Below are 18,065 nucleotides of genomic sequence, written 5' to 3' on the forward strand. Positions count from 1 at the left end.
TCCACCGTGAACATCCCCTCAAAAGCCAACTTTGTACGGAGAAATTAAAGCTTTGCATTTTTCAATTTTATTTCAATAAGAAACTAAAAAGCTGACCTCTTTTCCTTTACCATAAGGCAAAGATCCCGAACTGCACAAGGGTTTCCAAGCCTTCAACAGTTCCAACTGATAAGATTCATGGCTGCTGGCGGCGCTGTTCCACAGCCTCTGCCAGTGAATCATTGGTAGCCAAGGGTTTGGGAACATACCTCATTGGGCTCAGAAAAAGATAGAGCCTCCCCGGACAGAACTTTAGATCCCCTCTTCTCAGGTAGTCGGCAAGAAACAGAATCTGCGTACTATTCCACTCACTCCCCACGAGCCATCCTCTCCCACTGCCTAGTGTTATGCCCCTCCAATTTATCACGAGAACAGCAGTGTGCCATATGTTCTCCATCCTTAGCGCTGCTTCGGGACCCCGGTAAAGTCTTCTTCGAGAAGGTATTTTTCCCCCCGGCAGGCTTGACAACAAATTCTAGAACCTGCATGATACCTTTCTAGACGTACTGTTTGCATGGGAGAGGTAAGTGTCTTATCTGGGCCAGGATGGCCCACTTCCAACACTCCTTATTGGGCTCAGAAATCCGGCTTTTTTTCCTCCTATCCCTATTACAACAGCACACACCACTCGCGACAAGTGGCACCTCAAGAGAAGCCGCATGACACGATGCCAAATCCGTTGACAAAGGCCGTTCCCCAGCTGTTTTGTTGCTATAAGAGCATTTTTAGTAGCCTCATCAAATTTTACTTATCAAAATAGCTAAAAATCAATTTTCTCTATTCTGGTGAGCCACTTTTTAAAAATTCTCCCAGTAGCCTCACCATTTTAACTATTTACTATTACTATTCCATTTAAATAATATTTTTTTAATCTTTCTTTATTTAATCTTTTTACAAAGAATCCTTCATGTCCATGAAATAAGGACATTATCGTGTGTGAGAGATGGGAAATGGGAGAAGAAAATGAGAGGAAAAAGGAAAAAAATGTGTTGATCATGTGAAACAAAATTGGTGAGTGAATATTACTCATCAGAATTGGTGAGTAATTTCACTCATCAAAACTTTTTAGTTAAAATAGTGAGGCTGCTGGGAGTGATTTTTTAGTATTTTTATCAAATTGACTCACCAAAATAACTAAAAAGCTATTTTGATGAGACTATTAGGAATGCTCTAAAATGACTTTCCAAAAAAGTCATATTTCCTTGTTGTAACCGACGAATTAAACTGTTCCGGATTTTGTGTCCCCCGTTGAGCCTGAGAATCTGGAGGATGAAAACTTTCCTTTTTGGCCTCCTCTGTCCCCATTGGCTCCTCTAGAACTGGAAAACCGCCGGAGTCAGCATCAGAACTCTTCTGGGCCCCTTTGATTCCATCCCCCAATTCCAATCCACGGCCAAACTCATTTGCACAAATCCACGACCCCCATGCCAGTTGCCCCTCAGTATGGTTTTTCTTCTTTGAAACTTTTACTAAACACCCCTTTTGGTCATGCAAAATCTAGCCACATTTGTAGCAGAATGTTGGTAACTTTTCATATCTAAAAGGTACCCAACAAGATTTTCCTGTCAATAACAAAGCTCTTCCTCTTTCCAGAGGTTGATACAGATCAATAGCTACTTGGATTCTCTGACTTTTACCCCAACCAACATCATCATCCGCCACAGCCACCTCCTCCACACTACCCAGGGTTTCACCGATTTTTCTGCCCATCGCTCGATTCATGCACCCCTAAAGGCATATCGTGGATCTGAATCCAGATAGGAGTGTTGTTGAACTCCATTTGGGAAGGCAGAGTTTTGCCATCAAACTCGTTTAAGACCAAGAGGGTTCGGTCATACGACCAATGCCGTCCTTCCAGAACCCGTTGTTGATCCTCCTCCTCGGAAAATTCAAATAGCCATAAATTATCTTGGATCTCTTGAAAGAAAATGTTCCTCCTCAGCCGCCGTATACGAGTGAGCACACTTTTGAACACTTCCTCGTTGATCCACTTCGCTTCCCCCAGTCTACCTATAAGACATCTCAAACCTTTCGATCTAAGTTCCTCAATATCATCATCACTGATGGAGATTCCTTTTTGCTCGCCAGTGGTGAGCGGAAACTCCTCCGTACCACTCCACTATTGCTTCGACATAGCTTTCCTTCTCAAGAAGACAAAGAAAAGGTATGCAAAACGAAAAGGACAATAAGAAATGGGGCCAAAAACTCCTACACCGAAGGCCGGGAGGAGACAAAAACCGGCACCCTAGTTTTTCCTAGAAGAGGAGAAACCTAGAAAGCCAGACACGCAAATAAAATAGTTAGAAAAATAAAGAGGTCAAAAATAAAAACGGATGAGGAAAAGATAATAAGACAAATAAAGCATATTAACATATTAACATCTAGAGTACTCTTGTACTTGCAAAAAAAAAAAAAAAAATCCAAAGTACTATTAGCTAGAGAAGCAAAAGCAGAGACAGAGTCAAAAGTAGGGATTTCATATATATATATAATTTAGACTGAGTCAAAATTTTTTGTTTTACATTGAAATTTTTGTTTAAAAAGTTATTAATATGATATAAAATGTGAAAAAAATTAAAACATTTTAAAGTTAACTTTCTTCTAAAAAAAATGAAAGTGAAAGAAGGATTACCAAACAAATCCACTGGTACCCACAAATTCACAAAAAAATTGTCAAATGTCCCAAGTCAGCAAAAAGCATATCCGTTTGCTAATTTAATTTTCAACAGCAATATACGAGACCACATGATAACTATAATAGGGATGCTCTTTTCTTTTACATTTCCTCTTCAATAAAGACAGTGATGGATGACAAAATGGTCAGCCTTTGCTTTTGACTTTTGAGGACTTTCCTCCCAAAGTCTATGCAACATTACAAAGCAAAGCACCTAAACTGAAGAGAGAGAGAGAGAGATGGGAAGCGCGACAGAGGCAGTGGGAAGCCTAACACCCAAGCTACCTCTCTTCTCAGTCCCATTGATGCAGTCAAACGGAGCCTTCCGGCATGCTAACCCCGCCACTCCATAGCCCAGCTTCGGTCCCATTTCGCTAGGAAGAAGAACCAGGCAAGCCCAGGCCCTGCACCGCTCTCGCCACCGTCATTGACGTCTTTGCTACCAAGTGCTTGAAGCTGCCTCCAAGGCTGCTGTCGGATACAAAACTGTCTTCACAGTTCACCCACCACGGTCTTGGAGGGTCCTTATGTGGGCAGGTCTAAAGGAAAAGTCCCATGAGCTCAGACAATAACAGGAGCATTTCAAACTTATAAATTTTTTTTTAGAAATTGGGGGGGCCATGCCCCTACCCCCCCCCCCCCCCCCCCCCCCCCCCTTCCCTCCGTCACTGAGCAAAAGAACAAGAAAAGTGATCACCCATTGATGTTTTTAACTGGCCACATGACATTTACTTCTTGTTTGAAATACCAATAGAAAGATTATTTTTACAGAGAAGCAAACCACAATGATCTATTAAATGACGGATTCTATAAAGATACAAAGAACAATGACCAATTTTACATTTTCTTTTAGACAATTCCAAAATACTTAAAAAATATTTTAAATAAAATATGATAGTATAGGGAAACATTGTTTAATAAGAGATGCTACGCATCCACTTCTTGTCTATCTTTTATATATTTATCTTTTATAAATTTATTATTGAATTTGTGAGGCCACGTGTTGATTTCATATGATTTCACGTATTTAAAGGTGAATTTCCCTTTTTTTTTTTCTTTTTTTTTTTTTTTTTTTTTTTTTTTTTTTTTTTTTTTATAAAGATGTACAAAAAATAAAAGCCAAACAATTATCTTACCGCTATATGTGGCCATTTGCTTGGCTTTTACTCAATGTATAGAGGATGGAGACTTTTTTTTTTTTTTTTTTTTGACTTATTTGGGTCATAAAAACTCTCATTCCCTTCTTTTCTGTTTACTTTTTTCACACTACTTATTTGGTTTGGGCCTCTAGTTGGAGAACCCACCCCACCCCTATTGAACTTTGTAACCGTTTGCTCTTTTAATGTATGAGTTGTTTTTACAAAAAAAAATAATTAAAAAAAAATAAAATTATAAAAAAATTGTATTATTAATCCATGTAGTTGATCTAAATTACAAATTGCTCTTGTAATCAAATTCTATTAAAAAATTTATCAGATTTCGTTAGGCATTATGTTAGCGTCAATAAAATGACGACACTTGTCGATCATAATAAAAAAATATAAATAAATAAAATTTAAAAAAAATATTTGAAAAGAGAAAAAGTTGGGTGGCCACCCCTTTTCTTTTTTCATTTTTTTAAAATAATTTTTAAAATTTTACTTATTTATATTTTATTATTATAATCTACACATGTCACCATTTTATTGGCACTGACGTAACGCTTTGTAGAATCTATCAAAATTTTTAATAAAATCTAATCTATAGATCAATTTGTAAATTAATCAAATTAAAATGTCTTTAAATTAATTTTGATGCCAATTTATAATTTAGGCGAATTACAATCACTTATGGTTCAATCTTCTCTAAAATTATTTGTAAACTTCAGTAAATGAACGAAAAGTAGAGGACATTGTAACCAGTGAGAAGATCAGCAATTAGACTAAACTCAAAGCCGATTGGAATTCCACGTTCTAAAGAGCACATCGACCACGTCGCCTCAGTAACTAACGACCATACCCCAAGTCTTACACGCGAAGTAATTCCTCCGCATCTCCAATTTCTTCAGGTTCTCTCTCTTTCTTTCTCTGATTCAAATTGAAATTTGGTTTTACTTTTTCTTTGATCTTCAAAGTAAATTCATTCTTGCATCTGTTTCTCAATCCCTAACTTTTCTTGATCGGATCGAGAATTTAATAGTCTGCTTCTTCCTGTTGATTATTCTGTATAAACTTAAGAATGATTTTTGGGTCTTGATTCCAGTTTCCATTACCCTATGTTTGGATGCTGAGAAAATTAAAAACCCATTTCACCGAAGTCAAAATGGTTGTGTTAGGCTCATTTGGGTGGACTTTTTGGATTGTCTAGGGTTCGAAAATGTTAATTTATTTTCCTTTATGACGTTTTCCTAGGAATAGGAACCAAAACGAATCCTTCGTGTAGTTTTCTGGAATTTGTAACTAACTGCTTTTCTTACGCTACTTGAGTGTTCATCTTTGCATGAACTATGTGGTGATTCGTAAGTAGAAGTTAAACTAAATTCTAGGTTTTGATTGATCTTGGTGTTCTTGTTTAGTTGAATTGGGATTTTGGTTAATTTATGGATTCTATCATCTGGTTAGGTTGCTGTTGCAACGAGGGACTGGTGGAATCTCTGTGTCTCAACAAGTTTGAAGCTATAATTCTGAAATGAGTCAGAGAGGCTTAATATATAGCTTTGCTGCGAAAGGAACCGTTGTTTTAGCAGAGCATACATCATACTCGGGGAACTTTAGTACCATTGCTGTTCAGTGTTTGCAGAAGCTGCCTTCCAATAGCAGCAAGTACACATACTCATGTGATGGGCACACGTTTAACTTCCTCCTCGACAATGGGTTTGGTATTGGTCTTTTAAAAGTTGTAGCCAATTTGGTTTTAGTTTCTGATTGAAACATCTGTGGTTGAGTTTGATTCTTTGGGCGTGCAGTTTTTCTTGTTGTTGCAGATGAATCGGTTGGGAGGAGTGTGCCTTTCGTGTTCCTTGAACGGGTGAAGGATGATTTTAAGCAGCGTTATGGGGCAAGTATAAAAAATGAGGGCCTGCACCCGCTTGCGGATGACGACGATGAGGATGATCTATTTGAAGACCGATTTAGCATTGCATACAATCTTGACAGAGAATTTGGGTGAGTATATGCTTGATTACGTTTGAATTTTATGTTTTCTGTATCATGTTCTGCTAGCCTGTAATGTCGTGATTTTGTTTACCAGGCCAAGGCTTAAGGAGCACATGGACTACTGTATGAACCACCCAGAAGAAATGACTAAGCTTGCCAAATTGAAGGCTCAAATAACTGAGGTCAAGGGCATTATGATGGACAATATCGAGAAGGTACACATTTACTTAGCTGTTGAGTGATACAGTAATGGATAGCTATGAAGAGTGTTAGAAGATATATATATATATATATATATATATAAGGAACCTTCTAGTTTTTATTAGCAAATGCAACTAACTTATACATCTCTACACTGATGCTTGCTCTTACCTTGTTGCCGTAGACATATAACATGATCCCAGTCCTTTGTGAAAGGTACTACTTTATTTGTTTAGGCTTGTTCATTTATTTGCTTCTTCTTTTTTTGGATTTTTTTTTTGTCTGAAGGTGGGTGGGTGGGGGATTGGAGATATTAAGGAACATCTCCCTGACTGGTTCAGTGGAGAAAGCATCAGAATTAAGTAGACCTGTCTTGCTGTTACTGAAATTTTAGTGAAAGCTTGTTTGTTACCTTTTCCTTTGAGAATTGTTCAGATTTCTTAAACAGACATCATTATCATGAAGTGACAACTTTCTCTTCTTTTTTTTTGATAATTTATTGGTCCAAGGCATGAAGTGACAACTCTTTGAAAGGATACTTGAACAAGTAGCTTGCTGCTATGCATAAGATTTTGTGAATCTTTATAATGGTTATGCTATTTAAGATGGAATCCCTGGTTCGGTTTGCAGAGGCGAAATGCTCAGTGTTCATTCTAAATTAGGTTTTAATGATTCTACAACAGATTGTTACAGGTTTTATTTTTGTTTGAGATGAGATGATGTTCAAGTTCCTGAAATGCATCTATAGAGTATGCCTTTTTCTTGCTGCTCAATATTCATTGTAGAATGTTTTTGCTCCTCTTTCCCATCAAAAAGAAAAATATTTTAATGCAAATGCTACTGGTACCTTTTCTTCTCTTGTTTTTTTCTTTGGGTTTGCAAAATATGATCTTTGTATCGTTCATCTTTGCCTTTTATTTGTTTCACTATCTAATCTATCATTTTTCTTGAGCGAGCTTGTGAACTTTTGTTTATGTTATCTGATATTCTCTACATCATCTTTAATTGTATTTTCCAGTATTCCTATATTTTTCTCCTTTTGTTCTCCCAAGTCTTGATGATTGGTCTGTTTTTGAAAGGTTAATGATTGTGACTTGTTGGTTGTGCCTCAACACTTTCTATATCCCGTTTAACTCTGTTCCTGTAATTTCCTGCTTTCTAGCTATTTCATGTTGTAGTCATTTAATTAAAGCATGCTATGCAGTGAATGTTTTAAAGGATACTGTGTTTTTTTAATTAAAACATGCTATGCATTGAAGGTTTTAAAGGATACATTACTCTAAGAATGTGTTACACATTTGCCTTTGCATTGAAAGCTCTGCTTGCATCCACCCTCGTATAAAAAGGTTTAATTATAACCATCATTAATCTCTACAAGCATCATTGTTGTGCTAATGAGAAGACAAACCGAAGTATTGAGTGACATGATGTGAAATACTTCATGTTCTCTCTCGCACTGGATTGTGGTGCAATAAAAATTCTCTATTGTTTTTACAGAATGTCACCACCACCCCTTGAAGTTGGAGGTTCGTGAACTTGGCAAGTGGGGATAATAATCTAGTGTTGCTTGGTGGATCGATTTGGAGGTTTTGGTAAAGTGCTAATTTGTGGAAGAGATATTTGAAGGTGGTCTTGAATAGAGTGAGGTGCTGTGAGTATAGAGTATGGAAGGGTGTTTGGAAATGGTTAGAAGAGGCAAAAAGAGGACTTTTCTTTGTGGTTGGAGATGGCTTTTGGTAATCATTTTGGTGAAAAGTGGTTTAGTGGTGCTCATATAAAGCTTCAATTCCTGGATTCAATGAATATTGCCTGATTGATATTCAGTTATGGATTCGAGTCAGGTTGGGGCATTCAGCTTTTTACCTTTTTGTTTTTGGAATAGTAAAGTAACAGTGGGGGTATATGATATGTTCAATCTCAAAGGGTGATTGGAGTGGAGTTTTTTGTTGTATTTGTATGTGAATATTCATGGTAAAGGCTGGGGGAGTATTCCCAGTTTAGGCTGTGTGGGTGCTTTGAAACCTTTGAAAGTGGTCCCTTCTGCTTGGACAGCCACTAGGGACAATATTCTGATGGTGTACTACTTAAGAAATAGGAGTGAGAGATTTCATGTAGATATTGCCTATACAAATAGGGAGGTGTAGATAGTATTACATTCCCCTCTGCTTTGCCCTATGGGGTATGAGTTCTAGTCTTTTATGGTATTTGTTTTGGGAATGGTAGGTGGTCAAGATTCATCTTGGGGAAGTTCAGTTCGGAGTCTCGAGAGCATTTCTCTTTGTGCTATCATGCATTTGGGTGTATTTGTTTAATGAAACAAAGTTTCTCTATCTCTTGCTTATGACAATTTTAGTCATATCAATGCTTGTTGGGTGTTCATTCTAAATGAATTTAAGGGCTTGACTTTTGTTAATTTTGTGATTAAACCTATCTTTGACCTTATTGGGCTAGTATATGGTATATATACATATGTTGATGTAAGGGATATAATATAGCGGGTCTTTAATGGGGTTTATTAGGTTAGTGGGCTTTTAAGGGGTCCATTAGGTTAGTGGATCCTCTAATTGTAGTCTTGCATTTTATATGTAGCTTTTATGCGTTTTGGTTGTTAGAAAACAGCCGAACATTCAGTTAGGAGGTTGTAACTGATTGGATCTATAAGAATAGACCCAATGGGCAGAAAGTTTTTTTTTTGATAAATAATGATAGTTTTATTGAGAGCGTAAGGCGCCCCTACGTACACTAGAAGTATACAACAGGAAACACCTAACTAGAAAGAGCAAAAGAAGCAAGAAATTCAGCAAAGCTGATAGATAAAGGGTACAGATAAGCCATCGACCAGACATACAATGTATGGAGAAATAACTCCAGCACCTCCTCTAGGGAGCTCTCTAGGTTCTCAAAATGCCTAAGATTTCTCTCTCTCCAAATACACCAAAAAAAACAAACAGGTACCATCTTCCATGTAGTAGCGCTCCGCGGTCTCCCAGACTTCCACCAACCATCAACTAAGTCCCGCACACTCCTAGGCATGACCCACGAAATACCAAAGCGGGAGAAGATGTTGTTCCAAAGAGAATAGGCTAAGTCACAATGCAGAAGTATATGGTCCACTGATTCCCCATCCCTCTTGCACAGACAGCATCTATCCACAATAATAATGTGCCTTTTCCTAAGATTGTCCAAGGTAAGTATACTGCCTAGAGCTGCAGACCAAGTGAAGAAGGCTGCCCTCTGGGGAGCCTGAGACCGCCACACACACTTCCATGGGAACCACGTACCTCCAGAACCCATCATAGAACCAAAAAATGACTTCACCCCGAACAGACCTTTCTTGGACGGAACCCATTTGAGACAATCAGCCCTCTCAAAATTCACCTTGGTATCGCCCAGTGCCTGGAAGAAGGAGGAAAAAACATCGACTTCCCAATCATGAGCCTCTCTAACAAAGCTCACGTTCCAATGAGTGGACCCTCCCACGCTTTCCACATTATCGGCCACTGACGCATCCTTCACCCGAGCAATGCCAAAGAGATCAGGAAAGACTTCTTTCAGAATTGAATCCCCACACCACAAGTCATGCCAAAATCTAATTCTGCTCCCATCCCCCACCTCGAATCTAAGAAGGTTAGAGAATTTCTCCCATCCTTTCCTTATAAACTTCCACAACCCTACTCCATGTGCCCCAGACACCTCTCGGGAGCACCACCCCCCCCCACAAACTACCATATTTGGAATCCACCGCGACTCTCCACCAAGCATCTCTATCCATGCCATAGCGCCATAACCATTTACCTAGCAATGCTCGATTGAACTGAACCAACTTCCTAATGCCCAGCCCCCCCTTCGAAATAGGATTACAAACCTTCTCCCAACTCACCAAGTGGTATTTAAAATCATCACCCAGGAGATTGAACCTCTCAAAGCTGCTCTTATCATTTCAATACATTCAGTATTTTCAATCCATCATCTTCGATCAATATTTCACTAAATATCCATGTTAATCATATTTCCATACACAAATCACCAAAAATATACATAAATCCAAGAAAAACCCTAATCAGTTGATCAAGAGAATAATTTTGGTTTAGTTGATGTCGTTCTTTATGAAGGATCTTTCTGTGTCGGAATCTAAAAAGAATAATAATAGAGGCTGTTCAAAATGAAAGACACTTACTGAAACTAGGTCTTCTGTACCATCTGCTGCATTGGTATAGGCTTGGACAGAATGGGTGAAAACTATTTTGCTATATTGTATAAACATTTAGAGATTAGCAAGCTATATCCTCGTCAGGTCATCCTTACTTTGTTGACTCAAGTTAGCCTTCTTTGCTAACCTTTATTGAAATGAGAAATCCTGGGAAGGATGAGGTCAACTGAATAGCATTGAATGGTTTGAAGGGTAAAATAAGTTATGGCTCTCATCCAGGTAGGTAGTTGGCATAGAGTCATCATTGACATGCTAGATTTAAAGATTTCTTGACCAATATGTGATCTGACCTGTATCCTCTGAACTTCTTTGGCTAAATTGACAATTACCACTGCCATTGATAGGCAATTATCTGGGGCCTGGGATGCTGAGTTCAGTTTGAAGGTTTTAAACAAATCTCACATTTTGTCAGGCTAGGTTGCTGAAATCTTCCCATTAGTTTTTGGTTATAGTATGTCAAAAATTAAATGAATTAACATATTGAAGCTCAGGGCTTGGCAAGCCAGGTTTGCTTCTTTTGGTAACTATGCGATGAGCTCTGATGAGCTAACCACATAGGTATTACAAAAACGCGTTGACATATTGAAACTATGTGCCTTTAATTAGTCAAACCAAGAACAGAGACACTGTTATAATATTAGTGTAAGTGCATATCTAGACTTTGTATGTTTAAAATTGATAAGAATAATATTTGTTTCTGAAGGTGAATGTGTTAGGATCATTAAAGGTATTGAAGTTTTTTAAGTGAATGTGTGGTGTTTCCACGTCATGCTGTTAGCACATTCCAATTCAGGCTTAGAAGTACAGAGGAAGATTTTTTCTTTCTTTCTTTTTTTAATCTTTTTAAGGACTTGCTATATAAGATGGTAAAATATGAAAAATGAGAGCCTTGCAACCTTCTGTCAAAATGAAAGCGTAGAGACACAAAGAAAGCTCACTTGTTTCTGCGAATGCTTAAGTTTAAACACCAATTACTCTTTAGTTGGGTAGCGTAAATTTGCAAAGTAGATACAGGTATTTAGTGTTATGTGAAAACTAAAGTCCATTTTTGTTATGGGAATTATTAACAATTGTTGATAGTAAGAGAGGGGCCTGCATGAAATAATGAAGGTCCTATGGTTATAGTAATTTACATCAAATTGTTTTTCATGATGTAATGTTCTTGTATAGCTTCTGTTGGTTTTTATTTTTATTTTTATAAGTAATAACACTAATCTCATTAAAAGTGTAAGGCACCCCTAAGTATACAGGAAGTATACAAAAAGAATCAGCTAACTAAAAAGAGTAAAACAAAGAAAAAAAATCACTAAAATTAATCGACAAAGCAGACACATATGCCGCAGACCAAAGATACGAAGCTTCAAAGAACAAAGAAATAATATCCCCTATGGACCTCTCCCTATCCTCAAAATTTCTATCATTCATTTCCTTCCATAAACACCAAAAAAGGCACGTAAGCACCATTTTCCACACTGCAACGCTCCTTGGCAAAGGAGCACCAACAAGCATTCAAATCAATGATACGTCTAGGCATAACCTAGGACATCTCAAAGCAATTGAAAAGAACACTCCAAATAGTAGAAGCCACATCACAATGAAGAAGAAGGTGGTCTACCGATTCTCCATTCCTCTTGCACTTGCAACATCAGTCCATCATGATGACATGCCGCCTCCTAAGATTTATCCAAAGGGAGGATCTTCCCTAGAGCCGCCAACAAACCAAAAAGGGCTACCCTCGAAGGAGCCTGAGTCCGCTAAACATTCTTCCAAAGGAAGCTGCTACCTTCCAAACAAGCCAAAGAGCTATATAAGGATTTAATCCTGAATAAACCTCTTTTGGATGAATTTCACCACAACTTATCTACACATCCTCTTCTCACTTTACTAGAATGCAATACTTGGAAAAAAGAGGCAAAGCTATCAACCTCCAAATCCTGTGCCACTATGGTAGAGCTCACATTCCATTGGTTGGAGCCTCATTAAAACTCTAAATTATCCGCTATAGAGGCGTTCTTCTTACGTGCAAGACCATATAAAACCGGAAAAGCTTCCTTTAGAGTCGTTTCCCCACACCACCAGTCACGACAGAAGCTAATCTTTGACCCATCCCCCACTACAAAACTAGTAAAGCTGGAAAGTTTATCCCACCATTTCCTTATATTCTTCCACAATCCCACCCGAAAGACTCATGCGAACTTTAGAGAGCACCACCCTCCCCATAAACTACCAAATTTAGAGTTTACCGCTACTCTCCACTAAGCCTCTCTTTCAAGCCCTTAGCACCACAACCATTTACTTAAGAGAGCACAATTAAACATCATCAAATTCCTGATACCAAACCCTCCCTCAGAAATTGGAGAGCAAACCTTAGACCAACACATCAGGTGATATTTGAACTCATCACTTAACCCACCCCACAAGAAATCCTGTTGAACCTTCTCAATACAATTAGCAACACACTGGAATAGGGAAGAGTAACCCTATCACCCTTGGACAAATACATCATTTTTCAACTAGCCAACCGATTTTTCACTTTCTCAATAACACCATTCCAAATATGCTTTAGCTTTATAGGAGGCTCCCAACAGTAAGCCAAGATATTTGACCGACAGAGAGGAAACCCCACACCCTAGGATTCGGGCCAACCGTCGCACTTGAGTTGCATGCCCAATAGGAACCAAATTTGTCTTAGCCAAATTCACCTTTAAGTCCGATGCGGCTTCAAAAGATCAAATTTTTTGTTGAGAGCTTTTTTACATATCAAACAAAAAAAAATTAAATTTTTTGTTGAGAGCTTTTAGTTTTTGAGATTAGTTAGATGATTGAGTTTTGTGTTAGATTTACTTAAATTTTTTATGGGCTGTTTTGTTGTGAAGATGAAAATCATCTTTCGTTTTCAAAAATGAAATTTGGGAAAAGTATACATAATCCCCTCAAACTACCACTCCATTGTCAATACCCCCCCCAACAAAAAAAATTACCAATTGTGTCAATCTCCCCCCCTCAACAACCGAAAAATGTCAATGACCCCCCTAATAATAAAAATACCCTTCATAAAATTATTAAAACTTAAAAAAAACTGAAAAATTTATTTAAAAAAATCTAAAATAACAAAAAGTTATACAAAAAAAAAAAAAAAAAAAACTAAAAACAATTTTTTTTTTCTTTTTTTAAAAAAAACGGGTTTTTCTTTCTTCTTTTTTTTTTTTGTTTTTTTTTTTAAAAAAAATTTTCTATATAATTTTCAGTTATTTTTCATTTGTTTTTTTTTTTTAAAAAAAAAAAATCGTTTCTTTTTTTTAAAAAAAAAAAAAAAAATTGTTTTTTCCTTAATTTTTTTAATTTGTTTTTTTAAAAATAATTTTTTAATTTTTATTTTTTTTAGTTTTACTTCTTTTTTTTTTTTCGAATTTATAAGGACATTTTTGTTTTATTGAAAAAAATCTATAGTCATTTTTGTCTTTTTGTTGGTCTTAGGGGGTACATTGACATGTTTTGGTAGTTTGAGGGAGGACATTGACACAATTAGTAGTTTGGAGGGGACATTGACAATTGAGTGGTAGTTTGAGGGGGATATGTATACTTTTTCCATGAAGTTTATTTCCATTTCCAAAAGAAATTATGCGGGATGAAAGCTATTTACATTTCTTGGGAAGTTTGCGCCTCTCAGGTTTTTCAGCCATGTGAGGCGTGTCGACGGGGTTGTTGTGAACCCCGTCGGGGGTTGTCGAGTGTGGTAGGGTATGGAGAACCGGTTTTTTGTGGAGGCTAAGTCCTTCATCTTCTCGGTAGTGGAAGGAACTTCTGTGTTGGGGGTGGTGGAGAAGAGGAAAGATTTCTCAGGGCGGGTTCAGCTGAGTTCGGGTTGCGTTGCTTGGTTATTGTCGATGGTGGAAGAGGTGTTGCAAAATCCGGACTCCGAGGACCTTGTTAAATATTTCAGGGAGGGTTCTAAGGTGACCATCATTCGGAAAGATGGAAATAGTTCCGGATGGTTCTTGGTGGTGGCGGTATTCGATGTGGGTGGCCGGAGAGGAATGATTGTGTTTCCTGAAGGCCGTGACGGGCGGGGTTGGGAGCGTGTTTCTGGGGAGCTAAGCAAAGTGCTGGATTTCTTTGGATCCTCGGTGGTGTATCCTTCTAGTGGCGCCCCGCCGAGGAAGAGGTTGGGCAAGGTCGCGGGTTTATTGTCGTACGCAGAGGCGGTGCGCTTGTCGGTTGGTGGTGGGCCTCGTGTTCAGACGGCAACGGTGGTTTGGTGCGAGACGGAGAAGATATTTTCACTGGACCGGGAGCAGGAGCCTTTTCGGCAGGCGGTGGATTGTTTTGCTTTGGAGAGGTCTTTCTCCGGTCCTCTGGGTAAAGACCTTGCGGACGATTGCTATGCTATGGAGAATTCTTCTTCCGGTCCGTTGGGTAAGGACCATCTAGCGTGTTCCAAGACTCGGGTTGCAGTCGACGACGTTGGCTCCTTGGATCGATGTGGCAGAGGGTGCAGGAAGATGTGCTCAGTGGGTGATCACGAGTGGGATTGTGACATTTCAGGGAAGGAAGTTGGGTTTTTCAAGAAGATTCTCGACTCTGTTGGTGATTGGCTGGATCGGGTGTGCAGGCGTCCAACGCATTTGGGTAGGATTTCTTTTGGGCCGAAACCGAATATGGGCTTTTTGGATTTGGGCTGGTTATTTAGACGTTTGGGGAAGTTTAGACGTTTTGGGGTTTGGTCCTCCTTTGCTCGCATGCGGACTGATTCCAGGAGGCTGAGATGTTTGCCCTTCTCTAAGAAGACTAAGCAGTGCGGGCTAGCAAAGAGCAAACCACGTCTCCCTCCCAATTTCACCCAGAAGTTGCTCACGGAGAAGACTTTTGCTCCGTCCAGTTTAGCAATTTCAGTAATGTCGTCCACGGTTGCTACTTCTACCAAAGACCCTGCTGGTCCGCCGGCAGAGACTGGGCTGGTTTCGGCGGGGGATTTTCATCCAGTTTCTTTTGAGGCGGGTGCGGGTTTTGAGATGGGCTCGCCGATAGGGAGGGTTCTTCCTTTCTCTCCCGTGAAAGAGCCCACGTCGAAGTCATTGATTCAATACAAGCGTAAAGGGAGAAAGCCGAAGTCGACGGTGGGTCAAGGGGAACTCAAAGATGTAGGCTTTCTTAGGCGGGGGTTTCTTAAATCGAGTTCATCCTCTCTTCCTCCGGCAGATCGTGGTTTCTCTGGAGGGGGTTGTTCTAGTAGAGCTAGTTCTCTCAACTCTACATGCGGTTCCTAGGCCATTTCTCCTATGGAGTGGTCCTTGTTTTGGTCTTCAATACGGTCCGGGGACAAAGGGGAAGAGGATAAAACTGTGGCTTTCCTATCTGCTCTTGATGAGGAACATAGGAGGTGGGATGAGATTGAGAGGTGTGAGTTTTAGGTGGTTAGGGTTGTGTTGTTTTGTGGGCTGTTTGTGTAGGGTCAGTGGTGAAGCTGTTGCTTCTTGTATACTCTGTGTGTACTAGGGGCGCCTTACGCTGTTTTTTTTAATAAATTTGCATTACTTATCAAAAAAAAAAAAGTGGCCAATGAATTAGACCACCTTTTTTTTTTTTTTTTTTTGATAAGTAAAAATTAGACCACATATTTCTACTGTCTCAAAGCAAATAAGATAGTAGTCATCTTCTGACTAAACCATCTAACTGCAACTTCAATTCCCTGAATTTTATTGTGGCAGTCAAGCTTTTATCTGACATTGATGTCTGATTCTTTGCCATCGAACTGTACGTTGGCTCGTTTGGTCACTACCTCATATGCTCTTTCCCTTGCTTATAATTCATGTGAATTGATGGAGACGTTTTGTGTTTTCAACACCTTTGCAAATGTTTGAACTGGAGGGAAATAGCCTAATCGATAAGAAGGGATAGCATAAAGAAGGATACACACACATGCACACTCTTGAGGGAAACAAAATGACCAGCCAACCAAATCTAATTTTTAACGTGAGATTAAACTAAGAACACAAGTTTCTAATAGATTGAACTTGAGATGAAAAATTGGACCATGAAAAACCTTTATTGGTGAACATGAAACTTATCCACTAAAGTGACTAAACAAACCTCTTTACTTGCTGTAATGCAGGTTTTGGATCGTGGGGAGAGGATTGAACTTTTGGTTGATAAAACAGAGAATTTACAGTTCCAGGTATATGACATCGGTCATTCAGTTTTAGAATGTTTGACTTATATCTGATTCATTTGCTTGTTGGGATTTTTGTTCTGGATCCAGGCTGACAGCTTCCAGAGGCAAGGCAGGCAACTTCGAAGAAAGATGTGGCTGCAGAATCTCCAAATGAAGCTGATGGTTGGAGGAGCAATCTTCGTGGTGATTGTCATACTGTGGCTTATTGCCTGTCGAGGTTTCAAATGTTGATGGGGGAAAAGCAAAACGGAGTATTCAGCAGTAACTTCTGTTCTTTTTGTATTTGGTGTACAAATTGTTTTTGTTCATGTATATGGAGACTGATGCTGGAACCTACAACCTTACTGCCTGTCTTCTCTTGCAATTAAACCTCTGTACTACCGTATGTTTTTACTAATCTGTTCATAAATAATCAATGGATGTAGTCTATATATTGAGCACTTGTTTTTGTTTTATTTTAAAAATTGAAGAAGTTGTTTACTTTTTCTACAAGTGTTTGTTTCTGTCAGCAAGTGCGAGTCCTGTTTTCCCCAGTACTCGGTTCGAGTGCAATGGGTGAATTACGAAAAGATGCATCACCTTTCATCAATTATTTTGGGAAAAAAAATATATTAAAATTATTCCCTAGTACTTTTTTTTTTTTTTTCACTATTTTAATGTAGTTATTCAGTTTTCAATTTTGACAATTGTCTCCTCGGGTTTTTTCGGTGTTTTAAATTGGTATTTCTATGAACTTGTCCAAAGAATTAATAGTCCATCTGTCATGTGAACAATTTATAATGGCCATTGTTTGGTAAAGTTGAACAGAATAATAGGTCGTTAATTTTAGAGTTAATAAAATGTGATAGATGTGATATAAAGAAAAAGAATTTGTAGAGTAAAGTGAAAAAAAAAAAAAAAAAAAAAAAAATTGTATTGTAGTGAATTTTTTTATTTAAACAGTAATAAAAAATTATTGATATGATATAAAAAGTAGAAAAAAAAAATAGAATGTTTTGTTTGTAATTGTTTTTTAAAATTATAAAAATAAATTGAATTTTTTTTTGTGTAATTTGCTAAACAAGATGAATGTCACACTTGTCAACATGATGTCTTGTCATTGTTGTGTTATCCAAAAAAAAATAAAAAAATTACATAGAACAAAAGGGTTGAGTGGGATGGGGGCCACCAATCCTTAGATGGCCTTCACTTAGGGGGTGGGGGCTAATCACCCCTCACTTTCAAGTGGGTTTTTGGGTGGTGAAGCGACCTTAAAATTCCTTTAGGAGCCGCCACCGTCTCAAGTGGAAGACTGATAAATTGGGCATCTCATACAAATCCAACAAAACATTCCACAGTCCAGTCAACCTTCGAGATTGGAACGAATCATACACAACCATCATTTCTACTAGAATTGAAAATTGGTGAAGAGCTTAAGGCATAGAACTCAACCCAACAAAAACAGGAAAAAAAAAAAAACTAAAACTTTAAACCAACTTTAAACCTCCAAATTAATTAATCTTTTTCAGAAGTTGTATCCCTTGCACGCATAACGGAGAAAATAAATAAGAAAAAATACAATTTAGTCTCACAAATTACCATCATTTCTTTGAATGACCCTTTAAACTACCAAGACTTGCACTCTGACCCCCAAAC

General features: G+C 38.2%; 1 protein-coding gene across 1 annotated transcript; it reads left to right on the top strand.

Moving 5' to 3' along the window:
- The first annotated feature begins 4,569 nt into the window (after window positions 1-4,569).
- LOC133879633 (vesicle-associated membrane protein 727) lies at window positions 4,570-16,870 on the top strand. The gene is made up of 6 exons (XM_062318270.1): window positions 4,570-4,760; window positions 5,314-5,570; window positions 5,658-5,856; window positions 5,942-6,062; window positions 16,371-16,433; window positions 16,518-16,870. The coding sequence occupies exons 2-6, from the start codon at window positions 5,381-5,383 to the stop codon at window positions 16,659-16,661; spliced, it is 717 nt and encodes a 238-aa protein (XP_062174254.1). The 5' UTR covers window positions 4,570-4,760; window positions 5,314-5,380; the 3' UTR covers window positions 16,662-16,870.
- Window positions 16,871-18,065: the final 1,195 nt, after the last annotated feature.

The sequence above is a fragment of the Alnus glutinosa genome, chromosome 10, assembly GCF_958979055.1.
Source record: "Alnus glutinosa chromosome 10, dhAlnGlut1.1, whole genome shotgun sequence".
In the NCBI taxonomy this organism is placed as follows: domain Eukaryota; kingdom Viridiplantae; phylum Streptophyta; class Magnoliopsida; order Fagales; family Betulaceae; genus Alnus; species Alnus glutinosa.